The 20,290-nt window shown below is 42.0% G+C and overlaps 3 protein-coding genes across 5 annotated transcripts in view; 1 reads left to right on the top strand and 2 right to left on the bottom strand.

Annotated features, from left to right (window-relative positions):
* The first annotated feature begins 535 nt into the window (after window positions 1-535).
* On the top strand, window positions 536-2,998 carry irak1bp1 (interleukin-1 receptor-associated kinase 1 binding protein 1). Its single transcript, XM_079572389.1, has 4 exons — window positions 536-873; window positions 1,444-1,525; window positions 1,599-1,729; window positions 2,654-2,998. The coding sequence occupies exons 1-4, from the start codon at window positions 617-619 to the stop codon at window positions 2,910-2,912; spliced, it is 729 nt and encodes a 242-aa protein (XP_079428515.1). The 5' UTR covers window positions 536-616; the 3' UTR covers window positions 2,913-2,998.
* LOC306974982 (uncharacterized protein) lies at window positions 2,936-5,760 on the bottom strand. 3 transcript variants are annotated; one of them, XM_079572392.1, is made up of 7 exons: window positions 5,406-5,760; window positions 5,099-5,225; window positions 4,797-4,886; window positions 4,622-4,719; window positions 4,097-4,257; window positions 3,830-3,946; window positions 2,936-3,169 (listed from the first exon to the last, which is right to left on the bottom strand). In XM_079572392.1, exons 2-7 carry the CDS (start codon window positions 5,221-5,223, stop codon window positions 3,050-3,052), a joined length of 711 nt encoding a protein of 236 aa, XP_079428518.1. In that variant the 5' UTR covers window positions 5,224-5,225; window positions 5,406-5,760; the 3' UTR covers window positions 2,936-3,049. The 3 variants fall into 3 exon arrangements, with proteins under 3 accessions (XP_079428518.1, XP_079428517.1, XP_079428516.1); XM_079572391.1 differs by having other exon boundaries at window positions 5,099-5,239; XM_079572390.1 differs by lacking the exon at window positions 5,406-5,760 and having other exon boundaries at window positions 2,937-3,169; window positions 5,099-5,388.
* Window positions 5,761-11,237: 5,477 nt separating this feature from the next.
* The window catches only part of phip (PHIP subunit of CUL4-Ring ligase complex), a 31,790-nt gene continuing 22,737 nt past the window's right edge, over window positions 11,238-20,290 (bottom strand). The window contains 12 exon segments of the mRNA XM_079572629.1: window positions 11,238-12,545; window positions 13,603-13,740; window positions 13,813-14,045; window positions 14,131-14,339; window positions 14,696-14,848; window positions 15,052-15,204; window positions 15,432-15,488; window positions 15,565-15,640; window positions 15,777-15,902; window positions 16,028-16,148; window positions 17,729-17,884; window positions 18,308-18,369. Coding sequence (XP_079428755.1) covers window positions 11,923-12,545; window positions 13,603-13,740; window positions 13,813-14,045; window positions 14,131-14,339; window positions 14,696-14,848; window positions 15,052-15,204; window positions 15,432-15,488; window positions 15,565-15,640; window positions 15,777-15,902; window positions 16,028-16,148; window positions 17,729-17,884; window positions 18,308-18,369 — 2,107 coding nt within the window. The 3' untranslated portion in view covers window positions 11,238-11,922.

The raw sequence follows: 20,290 nt of genomic DNA on the forward strand, positions 1-20,290 counted from the left end.
TACATTTTAAATAAAATTATGATCGCTTGGTTGGGCTATGAATGTTTATAATGATGTCATGTTTATTATTCAACTCCTATCTTCAATCAGCGACTGGCATTATTCGTTTTCATTTGGCTTTTCATTGGCAGTCTTTGTTTAGTGAACTTTGTCGCCATCTAGTGTTTACAAATGGCAGCGGTTAGAGCATAATTGTGAGTTTAAATCAAGAAATTATGACTTTTAAACTTACTTAAAATTTTAACTTTTAAAGGCGTGATTCTGTGTTTAAATCTCATTATCTCATACTTCGAGTTTACATCTCATGTTGTTAAACTTGTACTTACGAGTTTTATAGGACACGAGTTTTAAAATCGTAGTACAAGAAACACAAAGTTTCGAGTTTTAAAAGTTGTAATTTCGTTTTTTTAGCAGATGGCCGAAACAGGCTTCCATAGTTATTTGTTGAATGAAACCCGGCTGTACGAATTCATAAAAAGACAGAAACTCATCAAAAACAACATATTAAAACGTATCTTTGAATGTGTCGTGGACTGCAAATCCCGTCGTGCATTGCGGCGGCCATCACCATAGCGACGGGAAGTTGGTTTGAATCCTGGAACCTCGGTCCTCCGCCATGGACAAACCGAGCAGTGTGTTTGCCTCTGTTTTACCGGCGTCTGCCCCTGAGTTTAAGGAGAAAGCCGCAGCGGACTTACGGACACTCTCCTCCGCTCACCGGCCCAGAGAGCTCCAGGTGAAGGGCACAGCGGAGCTCAGTGTCCCCGCGGACCGAGCCTCTGTCCGGGTCTGGGTCAGCAGCAGCAAAGAGTCGGTCAACGACGCGACCAACAGCGTGTCACGGCGACTCGACTATATTTTACAGTGTGTCAGGTAAAGTCATGGATATATGACATGAGCTACAGGCTGTTAGTCCAGACTTTAGGCAAATATCAGGAAAAAACATGTTTTGTATGTGTGTGACAAAACTACAGGAAAAATTACAGAAAAGAGCCGTAGAACAAATTTCCGACTCATTACTGGTGTAAACCTGAATGCTAACTCAACAAGCTAGCTATTTCACTATTTACATTTTCCACTCCAACGTTATGTGTTTCATGCAAATCTGTCGCCTTTCACTGGTTTGAAATGAGCTACGGAAGCCGTGAGTGTCCTTTTGTAAACCCCGAACAAAACGCAACTTTCCGAATAAAAAAAATAAAATGTTAGCTATAACTACATACCTTTTGTTTATTTCTTTTCTATCATATGAATAGTCATATCAATACTTAGAGGTAATATTACGAAAACACCAAATACAAAATGCACTACAACTTAACTTAATTAAGCATTGTCAGATTAAATAAATATATAACTCCACGAATTACTTGATCATGCACACTTTTTTTGTTTCAGTTATTTCTTATTGTAATGAAGATCATTTAAGTCAAACTGATCTTTCAGACAACATGGAGTCAAAGATGAAGACACGCTGATCCACAAGTTCCTCCACAGAGAAGGCGACCAGTACCTCATGAACGCAGAGGTAGACAGTGTTATCATCTTGCACCTGACACATGATTTACATATTGACTAAAACAATTTTCTTGTTCTTTCAGGTAAACGTGACCTTCTCGGACTCCACAAAGATGGTGCAGGCGTGTAGCGTGCTGCTGGAGAAACTAGACAAGAGCGTCGCTATAGGACATCCACATTACTACCACAGCCCAGAGTGCCTCAGTCAGCTCAGGTGAAACACCCCCTAACTGCTGACAAATCTTAAATTAGTAGTTTTAACCACTCGACATTAACCACCAAAATACACTGACAAATAGTTGTGAATTCAGTGAAAGTGTTTTAGTCTCAAATTGAAATGAATCAGTTTTTTTTTTCTTTTTTTCATCTTGGCATTGCAATTTTGACCCAGGATCATCTTGACTCAAAGAAGCAGCATTGACAATCAAGACTCAATCCACATTGGGGATAATAATAAACAGTAAAAGTTGCAAGTTCAAAGTGCCTCAGCTTTTTATTTAATACATGTACTGGAGTGCACTTGTTTTTGTCTACTGCCATTGTGTCCTTAGGCAAGACACCGAGACAACCTCATATCTAGTTATGAATGCAGTGTGCGAGTAGGTGTATGGTGGTGGTCGGAGAAACTGTAGCCCAACCTCTGTCAGTCTACCCCTGGGCAGGGTAGGCTTTCTCTGCTGAATGTGTGCGTGACCATGGAAATGGTTCCATCAGCAGAGAAAACCTTCCAGAAACCCTAAATAACAATTAATGCTGGAGCGACCTTTCAGTGACCCAATGTTTAGATGTTTCAAGGACACATCCAAACGCTGGGTCACTGAAAGGTCAAACTATACTATTGTACTTTTTAGCTTCTAAATGATTTGGATTGAGATGCAACCTATTTCTAGTCCATTTACAGTACATACTGCATTACTATATGAAGTGAGAAATTATCTGTTAGACTTTGTAAGTCAGCTCTTCGGACCTTTACATTCTTAAATCTACTCCTCGTCTCCCACCAAACTGATCTTCCCTGTTCTAGTATTCATAGTTGCTCCTCCATTTGTGGCATATTTACATTAGTATGGCATTTATGTGGCACAAAATTGCTGTTGTTATGACATCCCTAATAACTGTCCTACACATGTACTTCCAGGAGACGGGTTTGTGCGTCCGCAGTAGAAAACGCCAAACAGAAGGCCAACGATATCAGTGAGCTCCTGGGACAGACTCTTGGATCTCCTCACCTGGTCGTGGAGGATGAAGTGCGAGAAATACAAAATGACTTAAACAATGACAGTGAGCAGAAGACTTTTACAAATCTTCCACTAATCCCCTTCATGACGGCGTTTTCACACGTCTCTGTCACTTTCAGCCTCAAAGATGGACTCAGAAAGAAAGTACTTTTCCATTGATAACTCACGAGGACCTATTTTAGAATTAAAGTGCATTTTATTGAAAAAATACTGTATTTAAATCAGTTTTTCACATTAATAATGTTGATTGTTCCTCATGTTTTGACCTCTTCAGCATTGCGTTCATGTAATGCAGTCTATGTAAGCACGTCGTCCGTGTCCTCGTCTTCAGGAAAGAGCACTCTGAGCCATGGCTGCATCACAAACCGCTCGCCGTCAAAATGGGTAAAGTAATTGTCCAAAGTGGGAATGTTCGGCTGGAAATGTCAAAAAAATACTATATTAAAATAACTGTTACGGGTAGCTTTTGCCATACACATACATTTATCGAAATCTACATAAGTTTTAAAAGGTAGTCTCTTAATTCTTAACCATAGATTAAAAACAAGTAAAGTTGTTTTGTTTTTTCAAAATGCAGTGGGGCAGATGCATTATAATATTTAGGTATGTCCTTTTTTGGAGTGGTCCAGTGGTGACCTATTATTACATTTACATGAGGAGTCCCCAGCTCATGTGAAATGAAAGAAAAGTAATATTGTGTATACAATACATTGTGTATATTGTTGATACAACTGAATACTATTTTATAAACCAATTTTGAGCTTCATTTTAATACTAAAACCATTTATGAACATAAACAGAAAGTTTGTTCATCATCATTTATAACCAAAGACATACAATAAGAAATCGAAACACACCTAATGTATCTGAATGCAAAACAATGGGTTGACAACATTCAAATTGAGTCTTATTCAATAGCAGCAGTTCTCAACCTTCATTATGCTTTTATGAGATGAGTATTATATTTTTCATGTGGATAACCCCAGTCAATACAGAGATATTAACCAGGTCAATCGAAGTAAATTAGGATTTTAAAAAGGAATGACAGAAACAGTAACGTTTGGTTCGGCACTCACCTTTACTCCGCTGATCCGCTCCAGCTGTGTCTGAGGGAGATAGGCCACCAGCAACGAGGACGCTTCAGGTCCACTAAATAACACTTTGTAATGAGGGGTCTTCTCTGCTTTTATGCCCTACAAACATGGATATCATGAGTACCAACTCCCCAACAAGTACTGTATACATTTGAACGCTTCTAGCTGATGTGGAGCTCAAAATACAAAGCATGCCTTGTTAGCCGCCATCTAGACTATTGTTTGTCTGCGTGCGTATTGAACACTTGCCAGAGAGTCGGAGTACATCCGGTCGACCCATTCCGTCGGGGCCCTCATCTCAGGGTCCCAACTGATCACCACCCCGATCATGTGACCCTTTGACTCCATGACGACCTCTCCCACCCGCAGGAACACGTACGGGGGCCGGGGTTTGCGGACCATCTTTGAGGCTGATTTGGGGGGAAAGGGTTAGACTTTGTTGTTACAAATCTTCATTCCTCGGATGACTTTGGACATGGGGCTTTGAATCCACATTGTTGTTTATTTGTGTACTTTACCGTCTTTAGTTTTTGGTTGATAAATTGATGCGTAGCCAGTTGATATCATTTAGTCTTTGTTCATATTTGCGCACGCTCATGTTCAAATATTAGAAATTGTTAAGACGCTTTGAACTTCATGCACCTTTTTTCTAAAGGGGTTTTAAAGTGACCTTTTGTTGTGCCCCCCCACTCTGCTATCCTCCTCCCTTTTATCTCCATCATGGCAACAAAACCACCAGCAGCAATTTCTATAAATAGACTACTTATTCCTTACCTCCAAAATACCCTTGGTCATTATCCAAAAGCATGTTTTCTATGGGAGGTGCCTTTGGAGACTCTTCTTCAGGGTCCTTCACGAAACCCAAGGAAAACCTAAAGAAAACAAAACAAACAGGCTAGTAAAAAAACAACAACTCACACATACACAAGTTAGTGCCCAGTGTACTCGCATCATTTGGGTGAAGTGCTGTTCGCTCCACATCATCCATGCAGTGCCATTCAGGTAGGACGACCTCAAGTCTTTCCAAATCCTTAGTAGCCTGAGTACAAAGACATGTCAAATTGAACTCTATGTCCAATAAAAAGGATTAAATAATTCTCAGACTGTGGCCACTGGTGCCGTACACAATAAGATACACAGGGACCTTCGGGCTGTAGGCTGCTCGAGTTCCTCCTCTGCAAGTTTTGTTTCATTTCTCTCTATGCCCATCAGCTTTTGCCCATTTATTGTGTGCCTTTGTCGTCATCATACCTGCTGGTCGCGTGGAAGCGCTGCGGGGCCGTGGTCCCGTACCAGCGGGAGATGAAGTACTGCGCGGGCACGGCGGACAGGAGCAGCGCGAGTTGGAGCAGCGCTGCGGCCGAGACCTGAGGCATGTCTGCGCGCCGCCGCCTGGGAACGTGCGTGCGTCAGGTGCACCCACAAACAAAACAATAGAAAAGTCTTCACACATGTAGCTTTGACCCCATTACTAGCAATAATAGGCTGAAGTGTCACAGATGCAATGAATTATAGCTCCTCTCAGTCTCAAATGTCAATGTTGTTGCATGAGTCTTACCTTGTTCCAATCCTTTCACTTCACCTGGTACGCATTAGGTCAGAAAAATCGTTGCCTTTGTTCCTAAATTGAAAGCGATTTAAGACGATCAGCAAGCACTCCCTCGTTGCCCATACCACCACAACAAGCTTTGAACAGACATTTATTTGGAAAGAGCTTGTCAAACTTGTTTACACGGCCCAATCGTGACGGCCCACGGAGGAGGAAGCGGACCTTTAGCTGCGCGCCACGTCAGGGACAATCGCGGTTCCGGGGCTGACGGTGCAGCTGCAGAGAACAGCCGCCAGAGGACGCAGTTTCACAGTTTGTTTTGTCTTCATTAAAAAGTCTGTGGTTACTTTGTGGAGTCTGAGGTTGGTAGTGTTAATGCTTGTCTCGTTCAGAAAGCGTCTGAACGTAACATTTCTAATTGGATCGGTTTCTGTGTTGAATATGCACAGGGTTTATACAGGCAGAGGTTAGTCCAATTTAATAGATTTTAATGTCTCAATACTATATTTTAATGCCACAAACGCAGACAAATATCAAGGCCTATTTTATTTCTTAGAATTTGCAAACATTGCATCCATCAGAGGAAAGTGAATTGGACAAAACAGACAACAGAAAAGTGGTCAATTTCAGCCAAAACTGCAACTACATATGTTTAAGACCATCATTTTGGCATTTTTGAACTTATCGCTGAGCAATGTCATAATTTTACAAGAAATTTAGATCTAATGCAGTGTGAATCCAATTTAGTGCTTTTTAATGACCTTTAACCTCTTAAGCCTGGCTTTACCCAAATCTAAAGGTTTCTTGACTAGAGCTTACAGCCTATGGGCCAGAGTCATGTCTCATTTGAAAGCTAAGACCTACAAAACTGATCTAAACGGATCTTTTTCCTTGCGTTGTCACTTTGGAGTTTTCATCACATTTTTGAGTTTTTGTCACCTTTTTGCCACTTTTTAGGTTGAGTTTTTGTCACTTTTTTAACAACTTTTTTGTCGCTTCTTTTTTGTTGCTTTTTTATTGAGTTTTTGTCACATTTTTGCCACTTTTTCTGTCACTTGGTCAACCCATTGACTTCCAAGAAGCTTCATATTTGGGTGATGCCGAACTGGAGAAAATGTGCTCGGTTATGGAGGGGGTGTGTTTTAATGCCCCATGGAAACCCTGATGCATAAACTTAGTCCAGGCTATTTCAAATGGTTCAGACTCATGAGCTCAGACATCTAATGAATGACGAATGAAAAAGGGGCACGGATGTGAAAACACAACATTTTTATTGAAAATATTGGTAGGAACTAACAGGACAGCAGTACACCCTACACATACATTCTAGCATGAAGCTTCTTTTTGCATCAAGTCCTTTATACAGTATATAAAAGTATCCAAACGAACAAACACATCCTCAGTGAAATAAAATCCATTCCCCCCTTTACAGTCGCTTCCAGTCGCCCTTCCAACCCAAACTATCCGGCCACTTAACCCACTCTGCCACGCTTTGGCACAGCCCAGAGAAATGTTTTATCACATTCACAAACATAGCGTGGTGGGCGACATATTGTCAACTTGATAATATTGTAGTTGCTATTTCTGAATGTTGTCATCTTGTCTTGATCGTTTCGAATTGATGTTTTGCGTAAACAGTACTTTTTGAAAACTTTCTGCAACAATGGCTTTTTTGTGTTTTTACAGTCAATTCCCTTTTTGAGTATTTAAAACAGATGCTGCAGAAATATCTATTGAGTGATTATTGACGTATTTATCGCCCACCTCTAGGTCGCAAATGTAACAAATGCCTTTGAATCAACATAAAATCAACTTGCGTTTAAAAACTCTGACTTTTGAAATGACAAAAACACTGAAACCAAACTATTGTAACTAACATTAACATAGAAAACATAAATATTTTTTTTAATCTCTGTATATGTTTTATTATAATTTGCCAAAGGTAGTTTTGCATTTGGTCGATATAAAGTTTTCCATATATTAATTCTGTGTGAATCCGTTGTTGCGCTATTTTCTTTGAAGCCAATATTTATTTTTCCTCATAATCTGATAATGTTCTTTATATAATTTCAGAGCAAAGAAAAACAAAAAAAGTCATCGCAATTCAGGACTGTACGACTAAATAAAACGATACTGTGAACAAATGCAAACTAATGCGAAAAACTTGACCACACAAAAGTATCGTCCTTCACGGCAGGCTCACAAAAACGCGTATTTTCACAGACAAAACGTTGGGACATAAAAGGCATCAAAAAGAAGAAAAAAAAACATTCAAAATCCATGTCTTCAGTGCCCCCGGACAGGATTTGGCGATGCATTACAAAACATGTACATCAGCAAACAACTGGGAAAACCGATACATTTTTGACATTTTTGTGACAAAAAAACATGTGTGTAGTGAAAACGTGCCAACTTTGCTGAAAGTGTCTCTCTCGCCTTCTACCGGGGGCTGCAAAATAAACCACAATCGAATAAAAAAATAAAAAAACACGCTAATCGCAAAGACTGAACTCATTCGATTGCGGTTGATTGCGCAGCCCAACGTTTTAGAAAATGTTTCCTCCCGGCACAACCTTGTTCAACACGAGCCTTATTATGTCAAAGCCAATTGTCACGCGAGCCGGGGGAGGTTTGCTCTACTTAAAAAAAGGCCCACGAAAAAGGAGAAAAGAGGACTCGATATGCCAGACAAGCCAAGGCACACAGTCAGAGATGAATGGATGGGTTGCACTTTGCTTCACAGAACAGTAATAACATTGTAATGGCATGGAAAGACCAAGAAAGACCATAGCAAGAAAAGAAACACCATGTTTCCTGGTAATTTATAGTCTTAACACTGGGTTAGTGTAACTTAAAGAAGAACTAAGTAACTTGTTTATCTTAATAAATCCTTTCCGTAGTCCCTGGGGGTAATATAAGTGTTAATGAGATGATTGGGGGGTCTTTCATCTCCCCCTGGCGTCTCTGGCCTGAAAACCACAATTGCAACTTTCCCTGCCACCGAGGCGGAGGCCCAATACACACTAATAGAATCATGAAGAAGAAGATAACAGGCTAACGGGCAAAGCTAACTGCAGGCTAGCGCCACTTAAACAGTATTTACAGCCAAGTTTGAGTGAGACAAATTCCCTCCATTGTGTAATTGGATGTACAATATCCCTCTCTCCCTTTGTCTTTTCTGTCAGTGTGGTATTTACTCTAACAGACAATTAATGAGTAAAAAACCGCAACATGCTAAAACACCTGTAGTGGCGCTTATGGCCTCTAGGGGCATGAGTTACTTAGTTTTGCTTTAACACCAAGAAATCATGTATCGACCACATTAGCTTCATTGTGATACAAGGTGACGATGGCAATATTCATATTGAAACTAACGAAGATCACAAAGGTCTTTAGAGATTTACCCTTTTCTTTGGTCGGAAAGCCCCAAACTATTGACATCCGGCACCTTCACAATGTACAAAGGTTCAGTCATTTTTTTTCTTATTTAGTTCCAATTTCAGCCTTGTTTTGGTTGCTTATGTCTTGCTTGAAGGTAAATTGATGCCTACATTGTTAAATTGAATGGACTATGTTGAAATAGTGAAATATCACAATAATATGGTTGTCCCGATTTTCAAAGAGCTGTTAACGTAATTGCAAGCTAGGTTCCGGGCTCATCATCCTATTACTGTGCTGCAAAGCAAAGTGCCACGGATGGAGGTTGATGCAAAGTCCGAGAAAGTGCATGCGAGACAGAACTGTATACAGTAATACAATGTAATATAGAGATAAATGTATAGATTTCTTGCTATTTTAACCATTTCGAAGACTGCATTGATGACATGTCTGTGGTATAGTGCATTTCAAAGCTAGTTACCCAAAGCTCCAAATCTCTAGATGCTGTGGTTAGTTAGTATATATGACATGATAAATGGTTATGTGTACAATAACAACAACAACTTAATCCTAATTTTTTGTTTGTTTGTTTATGAGAGATTTCACAATGAAGTCTATGCCACTGTTGATACGCCGAAACTCCACACAGACACTGCACAGTATTATAAAAACACACACCCAGGCAGGCACATGTACTCGGCAGAACTTTCTCACCAAAGGCACAAGGTATTCGCAAATGACGGACAACGCTCCATAACTTCAGAGAAATGACATTGTTAAAAGCAGAGGATTAGGAGTACAGGATACACCGACATCCAAACCCAAATATTATGAGTGTTCACATTTATGCATTGATTGATTTCATTTAAAAAATACAGAAAAAATGTTTGTCAATTTGTGGGGCTTCAAATTTAGACCTTATGAGCAGTTTTGTTCCTGATTCATTGTAGTTCTTCTTTGGGCTGCACAATATATGGCCAAATTAACATTATAGCAATAGTAAAATGATAAAGATCTGCCTCTTAGGTAGTTCATTCAATCTTGTGACAGTTTAACAAAACAACTGGACTTACATTTCTTCTTTCAATAGCGCCGTAAAACATCTTCTGACCCACACCTTTGAAGATGAAGGGCCTGATCTTCCGCCTGACACAACAACAGCTTTGCTGAAGACGAAGTTTGAATCTTGCGTACAAACAACGGCGCACCAGGGCTTTCGCTGGTGGACAGAGGGCGTCGCTTAGGGAAAAAAGGGGTCGGTTGGGGCTTGGTTCGCTACAGGTCCTGACTACAACAAGCGCTAAAGCTGCTTCCTCTTCACTCTCCCCTTATTAAGCACTCGCAGGATAAACTACAAAGTATATCTGCAACTGTGAGTTAAACACTGTCCAGCTCCTGAATATATTGATGGACCTGATCTCGCGCCGGTATTAAAGAGCGCAGGACAAACTCCACGCCTCAGAAACTGCAACCCACCGCCACCCAAAATAGCAGAAAATATAGCACGGTCTGTAGGAGGTAAAGCTTGAATAGGGACCACTACTGTCCATAACATTGCCATGGGAGTCTGTCCAGCCCCTGTCCAGCCACTTACTGCGCCAGGTATAACGCTGAGGATTTCCCAGAGCGCCCTGCCGTCTGCGCAAAAGTCTAGTCTCCAGTCAGTCGGGCGCAATGAGTTTGTTGGATAAACAGCAAAGGTTTGAAAGAGAGGAGAAGGGGCAGTGTATGAAAGATCATACGCCTGGCCTGGCCTTCAACTGACATGCAGGACTGTGTTTTCTGCTGTCTCAAACCTGCGATAGAGTCAAAGCCCGGACATGGTTTGGTGACATCGCGAGGATGTCATCTCCCTTAGCTACTGTCCGTATATCCAGTTAATGCCACGGTAGCACAGTGGTTAGCGCTCGTCCTTCACAGCTAGAAGGTCCGGGTTCGATTCCCACCTGGACGGGGCCTTTCTGTGTGGAGTTTGCATGTTCTCCCCATGTCTGCGTAGGTTTCCTCCGGGTACTCCGGTTTCCCCTACCACTAAAAACATGCACAATAGGCCAGGATGAATGATGTGTGTGAGTGAATGTATGGTGGTGGTCAGAGAATGTACAATTGTCTCATGTAAAGCGCTTTGTGACTATGTCTGTGAAAGGCGCTATATAAATAAAGATCTTCTTCTTCTTCTTAACGTGGCGGTCACTAAAATCATGAGGAAGCTTACTAAATGAAGAGTGAAACGCCAGCACATCTTTGCAAGTGTAAGTCCAGTTGTTTTGTTTTAACGTTTCAAGCTTTAGTTTTAGTTATCATTTTCTTAGCCTTGCTTTGTCCTGATTTAGTATGTTTTATGGTCTAGTCGTGACACAACTTGAAGATATTTTAATGGGAGTGTGAAAATGGATTAGTAAAATATCGCAATGATATTGTTAACGCAATATTCAAGATAGTTATCAAATATCACGCAGATAGTTATCAAATATCACGCAGCCCTACAAACCTATTTCATGGTGAATATAGTTAGTTATGAGATCTGAAAATCAAAGCATTTTGTGTTTACATGTTACACAGTGTCAAAATGTTCATGGATGTTTGATAGTGTCTTCTTTCACTCATGCTTCACCTTTCTCTCGCTCACAGTAAAAGGGTTTTAAAACAATTCACCGTAAATACTCTTCTTCATGCAGAACGCCGCACCCACACACTTCGACGGTAAACAGAAATACGTATCTACAGTACCTTCGGACTCAGGTACACCATTTGGTTTGTAGCACACGGACACATTTAGGTTATGTGTAAGACAGCCACTCACAACGTACAAACCTTACAAAAAGCAGAGAGGGAGTACAAAAGACGTTTCCGGGCCAGTGGTCTACAGTCCATCAAAGACCAAACAGGGGCTCCGCGGGAAAAAGATCGGGAAAATTCATCTTTGTCGACAACTTTGACCTATCTAGCAGTTGTTCTCCGTGACTTTCCGACAGTACAGTGCAGTTTCGCCCCCGATGTGTAAAGTCGTTTAATAAAGTGATGGGTTTTGGGCGTGAACGTGAAAATCCTTCCTGTGAAGATCCAACATGGACCAATAATGCAGAAGGAGCAAACTCCGACGCGACCACTCAGCTTTCTGTTTTCGCTAAATGAAAACCGGCGCCCGTTACCAGCCGATGAGGTTGGCTTTGGCCTTCTCCGTCAGCTTCCGAACTCGCCCTTTTGACGACGTGCCGAAAGTGATGGAGGAGTCTTCGAACAGCAGCTGTCTTTGCTCCTCCTCAGAGTCCTCCTCCATGTACCAAGCCGAGCGTCGCCCCTGGTTACGCGTACGCATCGAACCCGCCTCGCCTTCGCCCGCGCTGTCAGGCTCTTTCCGATTGGTCCGCTGCGGCGTGGTTTGAGAGGGAGGCGGGCTGACCTCCTCTGCCGCGTGCCTGCTGCTCCTCCTCAGGTTTGGCTCGGCTTGCGGCTCTTTCGGGGGCGGCGTGTCCTCGGTCGTTTTTGGTCTCCCCCGTCGCCGGGGTGACGACATCCCAGAATCCTCGCCCGGCGACTGGTTGAGCTCCTCTTCTGCCTCCTGTTTGCTCTTGCCTTTCTTCTTCGGGGAGACGGGCGGTCGTCCGCGGGTTCTGGGCGGGCTCTCCGGGCTCACAGGCTTCTCTTCCAGGGGGCTCAAAGGAGGCTCCGCCCCTCCCCTGCGGCTCCGCCTCCCCACGCCCAGAGTCACATGACTGTTGTGGCCGTTCAGGTGAACCGTGGTGGGAGTTGAAGCACTGGCAGGAGATTCTACAGGGAAATCAGGCATCACAGAAACATTAGACAATTGATTTGAGCAGTTTTTTTGTTTTAGATGTTTGAAACTTTGGTGCATTCTGAAGTGAAAATAAGTCACTACAGATTGTTTATTTGACGGAATGTGCGTAGCCAGAAAACCTGTAAACTAAAACAAACTCCTGTTTGTTTTGCAATTTTGAGTTAGCCAATCAGTGTTCTTCGATTGTCCTGTTGACTTGATTCTAAGCGACTGATGAATGAAACTACTAGAAGGTGACCGATATGAGTTTTTTATTGGCCTATGCCGATATGCGTGACCAATATTTTTAACCCTAACCCTAGCATTATCATGCTGCCATTAGCACTAGCATACTATTGCTAGTCGCTGGAGTTTGCGCGGCAATCAAAAATACAATTTCAGAGGCTAAAACTCACTCAGTTTCTGTGCTTCAAAATGACATACAGCATGTCCACATTCACTGAGGTTTAGTGAAAGTTGTTTCTCTGTTCCCCTAAGGCCTAGGAGTTGTGGGAGGACGCGCTTTGACTTTGCTCTTTCCAATGCAAACAACGGGAAGTTCACTTTCGGGCCCAGAGATATCGGCTTTTATCGGCGCTATATTGACCAATATCTGATATTGTAAAAGTCCCATATATTGGCCTATTGTGGTGTGCCTGGTTGGTCGACCTCTAGAAACTACCTCCAGAGTTTTCAATGTGCGTAAAAGTAAAACCATCGTACTGTGGTTTTGTAGCATTGTGAACCGACACTATGATTGTTAATGGTCAGACATGAACATAGCAGGGCTATGTGGAAAAATTCGGGTAAAGTATCTCGAGTCTCTTGTTACAGTAAATAAGCTGTTTATAAAGTAATTGGAATCGAGAGCAGATGAGTTAAGTTTGAATCTTGTTTTGAATAAACGTTAATTCAAAGTGAGAGAAGTCATGTTTGGGCTACGAGGCAATGGGTCAGACGGCTCTGTGAGTAATCCACATAGAAGAATCTTCCATCACAGAGGAGTTGGTCTGTGCACTCTTATTTTGCTACTCTAAAGCCGAGTCTTACCAGGCGTGAGGCGCACAGGAGTCCTGAGTTTGCGGCGGGTGCTTCCTCCACTGTTCTCAGTGGCAGCCGTTACTCTGTCATTCGCTGCTGGTGTTGAAGTTGATAAAGAGTTGTGAGCCCGGGTCGACCTTGAGAACTCTAGAAATAGATCCAGGCGTTTAATAAGAAAGTCTAGAATATGAATTAAACTTGTAAACACTGTGCATTCACCTGGAGTACTCTGCGTGTTGTTATTGCTGCTGGTCGTGGGCGGTGGAGAGTGCGCAGGGTGTCGCGCCGAGCTGCGGGTCCGCCCTGGGGTGGGAGTGTCTGTTTTCCCGTTCACCAGCAGAGGGGGCTGTTTGGGCGGTATGTTCTGTCTCAAGAAGGGAGGTCTGGTGAGAGGGGGCGACGGCTCTGGTTTGGCGATCACTCTGGTGGACACGCGTCTCTTCCTCTCGGGACTGAAAACGACACAAAGAAGAAGAACCACAGTGACAGGCGCGAGCTCAAACAAATGACAGAAACATTTCAGGGGGTAAAATGTACCTCGATGCGTTGCTGCTGGCGGAGTCGCTCCTCCTGCGCCTCCTCTTCATGCCGTGCCTCGTCTGTCTGTCTGTGGTGTGCCTGGTTTGTCGGTCCGAGCCCTGTCTGGTCAGTCGGTCCGTCATGCCGTGGATGGCTTTATAATCGGCCAGGATCGGACTGATGTGCTCCTCAAACAGCGCAGACAGCCTTAAACTCATGCTGTAAATCTGAAATTAGAAGAGAGCGACTACTGAGGAAAACACAAAAGAGAGTGTGTGATGCAAAATCTACTTCAATTAAGAGCTTTCTACTGTTACAATGTTGTTCCCTCATCAAAAACAGGAGTTGTGTTGAGTCATTCAGGTTTGAGTAATTGTTATATATCTGTGTTGATTGTATCTGTTTGAGCTCCACTTGTTTGTATGCGGTTTGTGTGGCTTTATATTGTATGTTTTCTGCTCTAAAGGAATTGCCCCATGTGGGATAAATAGAGTTGACTGAACTGAACTGCAGCAAATATTGGAAGTGTCTATATAAGTAGTACCCCACTTTAGATTGGATTTAAATGAGTTCATTAACTTACCCTGGACTTCTTACTGGGAGTGTATGCTTTAGAGTTGCTGAAAATGAGGCGGACGTCTTTGCACAGTTCGATGGGAGACTGGTATTTGCCCCCTGTCAGGGTGGTTTGGACCGTACCAAAGTCCATGGGACTTTCTACTATTTCCAGGTAGTCCTGAAGAAACACAGTGGTGCATAAAATTGATCACAAAACCAACATCCATATACATTTCAGAACATGTTTGGTCTAAGCTACAACTCTGGGAAACAGGACATTTAGGAGTCTGAAGAAATTCAATACATAAATACTGATCCTCCTCTGTCATTTGCCTAAGCCTGTCTGAAGTTTTTCCTGATTGAAAGGGGAGTATAAGTTACCGGGTACTCCTGCAGGTCCACAGGTTCTCTGAAAGGCTCTGAGTCTTCACACTGAAAGATGAGGTCCAGCAGCTCTTTACAGCGGCTCTTCCATGAGTGAGGGTCGTATGAAGGGTTCCTGTTTCGCAGCTGCCTTTGTGTGGCCCGGCGACCCTAAGACACAACAACAGGAATGGAAAAAGCATTACTACTAGCACTACCACTGCTCCTACTGCTACCTCAACCAACTACTGCTAGTACTAGAGGTCCCCCCACTAATATTGTGGATTTGTAGAGCTTTTCAGATGCTCACAGTTGTATTCATTCATCCCTTCATAGTCATAATTGCTACACAAATAAATGTACATGCTAAACAAGCCAGTATGTTTTGTTTATTTCACCTGGTTTCTTGTAGATGTTCCAGGAGTGTTAGTGTCTTCATCTTCCTCCTCGTCATCCTGAATACAAACACAAAATGTTGAAAATGTCGTAATCTTGTTTCAAAGCACAAATGTTGAGTGTAACTGAACGTACAGAGTCTTCAGAGTCGGAGAAAGTCGCCTTCTTCATCGTTTTGTAAAGAGGCATGAGGTTCGTCAAACTTTGGTCTCTGAAACATGGCACAGAAAAACAAAATTGCAGAGATCAGTAGATGACCATGGCTCCTTCGGTTTAAATGTGGTAGATTGAGGAGAAGGTCATGGTGGTTCAAACTCACGGCCGTTACGCTGGCTCGTTTCACTCACTTGATAAACTGAAGCATGAGGTCGGAGACAAACTTCGCCGTGGTCACAATAAACGCCCCGGGCTCGTTGAACGTCTGGGCGTTGTGTTCGATGTAGCGCACCTCCCACATGAGAGAAGACAGCCGCCTGCAGGACGACAGTATCCAAACCCTGATATCAACTTATGGACACTTTGCACAAGGAAATTACATAGAGGACTGCTGTCTCCTCATCTTGTGCTGCTCAATAGTGCTCAAAACCATGTCCGTTACCTGTAGAAGCGGTTGACCAGCCGTTGCCGTATCGTGCTGAGGTCGGTGACGTAGGCCACCACGGTGCAGTAGGTGGGGTAGGCCTGCAGGTCGACTGGGAAGGCGAACGGAGCCGCCACATCTGAAGCGCAAAGATGGAGCAAAGAGGAAAAGTTGTTAAGGTTTATAAAAACCCACACCTCCGGTAAACACGGAGAATCTGGAGCTAAAGACTGGGAGATTAAGCGCCAAAGTAAACGGCCTGAGGCTTGGGTGAACATCAGGGAGCGACAGATGCATTACTCTACGTGTCCTTTTGCAAGATCAGGAGAAATCTACTAAAGAGAATATACCATCACAAAATAACCATGTAAAAAGTGACGTCAGTCTGTCTTAACCATAACCAGCAATTTAGAGAATCCTATCAACTAGCCATGAGCTGTGTAAGTGCGTAAGGAGTAATGGCAGCTCAAAAAGGCTTGTTCACTCTATTTTCTATATGACTGCATCTGTCACTAGAGGGAGCTCTTCTCCATATATTCCTAGGATTACAGCATATTGCAGATACTATGTCTAAATTTACTGTGACATGACATCATTGTTAACAGGAACTCAACCAGTGCCAAAAAAACCCACAATTATCTGCCTCAAGCAGAATTTTAAGCATGATTTAAAGTGGAAGTAAATCAGGTATAAACTCGGACTATTCCAAGAGTCTAAAAAAGTCTTACAGTGATTCTAAACTAGAAACATTTCAGGAATAAAGTAGTTCTGAACCAAGACTAGATCATGGGTCAAGGGTCAAGTCTATTAAAAAAGGATTTTTAAAACATTATTGATGAAAGCTGAAAATAATCTATAAATAAGTGCAATATTATTTGAAAGACTGAATTAGGTCTAAACCAAAAAGGTCCGACTTAATTAATTTGAAAGACAAATCTAAACTTAAATGAATCTTTGAAACACAAACCAAGGTCTCAACAAGGTCACAGCAAACTAGGACTTTCTCTAGATTTGAGTCAGAACTAACCATAAAGAAGGATTATATGTCATTATCATAACGTTTTCAACTCAAATCAGGTCTAAACCAGGTATCAGATCTATGCCAGGTCCAAACCAAGCTAAAGACAGGCCTAAACTAGGATTATCCAAGGACTGGCCCCTGTTTGAGGACCTGTGCTTCAGCAGATGTGTGACTGAGAACAGTGAGTCAGAGTTTGTACGGGAAACCAGTGACTTCACTTCACCTTTCTTACATCACGGCACATTGGTGACTGTTGGCTTTATTCAGACATCATCACAACCTTTTATTGAGATGGGAGTAGGCAGAACACATTAATTCCTTTCTTTTTTCAATGTTACTCTTGGTCAAATGCAGCAAGAGAATGGATTTTATCACTAATATATTGTGGGTTGTCATTTTGGATTTCTCTCATGAAACTACTGTATAATCAATAGCACATTCTAAACAGGCAAACCGAGGGTGCAGGTGGTTGATGGCTTTAGTTAAGAGAAAATCAGGGCTAAACCAGCACAACAACAGAACTTAAAGACTAGGGATTTCAGGAGAACTAAGCTACAGTTGAACCAGAACTAAAATGGGTCTAAAATCACAGACTTAACATGGATTATTAGAATCTAGACAAAACTCCAGCTTTAAACCCCATCTAAGCCATATTTCATAACCAATAGCATAATCAATCATCTGAAAACAGCCCATACCGAGTGTGCAGAGCTGGTCGATGGCTTTGATGATGCGGTCGCACTCGTCAGGTCGGGGCCGGCACCCCCACTCTCCCTCCACCGGGATGTAAAGCAGCTCCCTGTGCTCCTCCTCGGTCAGTGGGACACTCAGGCCCAACTCGTCGGGGAAGGACGCTGTCGAGACACAACAGTCGGTCACTGCCGTAGAAAAAAAACAAACCTAGAATTGGTATACCGTCTTTCTCAAATCAGATTTCTTTCTTTTTTGAATGTGTAGAGTAATGAAATGGCTGTACAATTTTTAGTAAGTGTGAAATTCCGCTGCACTAGTTTAGACTCTTCCTTCTGTGTTCACAATCGGTAAAAATGTGCTATATTTAGACACACAACAGCACACGTGGCCTGTTTTCCTTTCTCAAATGGTGCGCTCACAAGCTAGATCTAAAAGAAATTTACTCCACAACAGCTGCAGATTGCATTAGCAGAGGAACAACTAGAAACAGCTATAACCAGTCTAAACTGTTAAACTGCCATCTCCCTAGAAAGTCATACCGGGACCCCCTAATGTGTCAAAATGTCTGCTAAAAACAGACCCACCTTCGTCAGGGATGGGCTCCATGTCCCACGGGCTCATCTTCTCCGTGTCTCCATTGTCCCAGCTGAGAGAAAACGACAAAACAGTTCTTAGTGTTACTATGAGTCATGGGCAGAATCACATTCTCTCTTATTCTTAGGAATCCGTTTTCTGTTTTGCATTGGTGACCTTCTAGTGTTTGATATAAATGGTTTGAAAATGTAAGAAAAAAGAAACATTTCTGCAGAAGGCTTTGTGCAAATGTTCTCGATCTTGTAGTAGAGGATAATTAAGCTCTTGAACGTGACTCACACAGTGGCACATTTAAACAAAAGAGAGGAACACGCGGACAAAGTCTATTTACACAGTGGATATTACTTCAAGGTAATTTTTTTGCAAACTTAGAACTGGCAACTATGCAGTACAGAATACTATCTTCTTCTTTGCTTTCTTTATGAAATAACATGAAAGGAAAATGTGGCAAGTGCAAAGAACTCAAATCTAAAATGGGTTTCGTGTGTGTAAAGAATTAGAAATTGGATTCTGCCGTTCAGCTTTAATTTACCGCCCAAAAAATGCTTCAGCCCAAAACGCAAAGAAAAGATGATTTGGAATATGATGGACAGGCTTATTGTAATTGTGCATGAATGTACGTCATAAGACAAGTCTATTTAGAAAACAATTAAAAACTCTGTGCGTCTCTGTCTCAGGGCTGCAGCACAGTTTCAGCAAGTTAATACTATTTTAATGACTAATCACAGTATGTTTGATGCTACATACTATGCACTTTCTAAAGATTAGATAGAGAGAAACTTTAGAGCAAACGTTTATATAAAACTTGTGAAGACATTTTCCACAAAACCAGAATATTTCAAGGTTTTCTCAACTTCTGGTGTAAAAAGGTTTAGCTTTATTTTCAAATAGACATTTTGATCTAATGCCTGTTCTCTAATGGAATGTAAGGTCAATTTAAGACCTGTCACGAGAACAAATTTGAAGTTCGATATATTGAGGCACGAAAGAATCGCGATAAACATTATTATTGCCTCTAACGATACTAGATACTGTCAACTCTCGGGCATTAAAATGACAGTAAACCTGTGATCTGACAGTGCATAATCATATCCTAAAATATCACACTGTAGTAAACATGAAAAATAATAAAACTCAATTTGAACCTCAAAATGTACGATAAATATCGAGCCCAAAAATGTATCGCTTTTCTGTTTTTTATTGAAAGATATGTCGATATAGTAATTATCAGGACAGCCCCAGTATATTTATCTTAGCATAATTCAATAATGTTATGTACTATTATTTATTGATCAATATTTTATAATGGAAAATCAATGGTTCTTGGGGTGACAGTGGTGCAGGGTCGGAGGTTCAAATCCTGGCTCCTGCAGGAATTTGTTATGTCCTTGAGCAAGACACTTCATCCGCCTTGCCTCTGTGTACATTGGTGTGTGAAGAGAGAGTTCGAGTTCGAAATCCGCGCAGTAATCTTCACTTTACTGTGCGGATGCCAAATTACTCCTGGTATTATTACGCCCTACAATATAGTCCCCCCTTTTATCCGCTTAGAAAATCCACATAGTTTAATTTTGTGTAATGATACTTTGTAGTGAAACACTTCACGTAACCATATTTAAATAGGGAAAACGTGGAAGAGCTTGGTAGCTTCTATCTTGACCAGTTTTGGAGCTATAGTGGAGAGGGGGAGAGGCTAAATGCTAACGCCGTCTGCGCTGTGTTTACGTGACTGAAGGCACGGGTGAAGACCAGACAGGTCCTAAAGAACTCGTCAAAGCTAAGGTAAGAACATATCTCAGTATGTAAAAACAGTGGCCTATTCCTTTAAGCTCGTGCATGACGGCAATTCGGACCGAAGTGACACCTTTTTGAGTGACAGTGCAGGATTTTAGAGGCAGTTGTGGTGAACAGGTCTGGGCTCATTCTACACCTTAGGACATTGTTGGAACATTTAGGGGGAGGAAATTAGATAA

The sequence above is a fragment of the Gobius niger genome (assembly GCF_951799975.1).
Source record: "Gobius niger genome assembly, chromosome: 15".
In the NCBI taxonomy this organism is placed as follows: domain Eukaryota; kingdom Metazoa; phylum Chordata; class Actinopteri; order Gobiiformes; family Gobiidae; genus Gobius; species Gobius niger.

Excerpts from the sequence above, each read along its gene's own strand:
- LOC306974982 (XM_079572392.1), bottom strand. The coding sequence starts at position 5,223 with ATGCCTCAGGTCTCGGCCGCAGCGCTGCTCCAACTCGCGCTGCTCCTG. Across the intron at positions 4,720-4,796 it reads CAGCACTTCACCCAAATGAT|GTTTTCCTTGGGTTTCGTGA; the intron begins GCGAGTACACTG and ends TGTTTTCTTTAG. Across the intron at positions 4,258-4,621 it reads TGACCAAGGGTATTTTGGAG|CCTCAAAGATGGTCCGCAAA; the intron begins GTAAGGAATAAG and ends CCCCCAAATCAG.
- irak1bp1 (XM_079572389.1), top strand. The coding sequence starts at position 617 with ATGGACAAACCGAGCAGTGTGTTTGCCTCTGTTTTACCGGCGTCTGCC. Across the intron at positions 874-1,443 it reads TATATTTTACAGTGTGTCAG|ACAACATGGAGTCAAAGATG; the intron begins GTAAAGTCATGG and ends CTGATCTTTCAG. Across the intron at positions 1,730-2,653 it reads GAGTGCCTCAGTCAGCTCAG|GAGACGGGTTTGTGCGTCCG; the intron begins GTGAAACACCCC and ends ATGTACTTCCAG.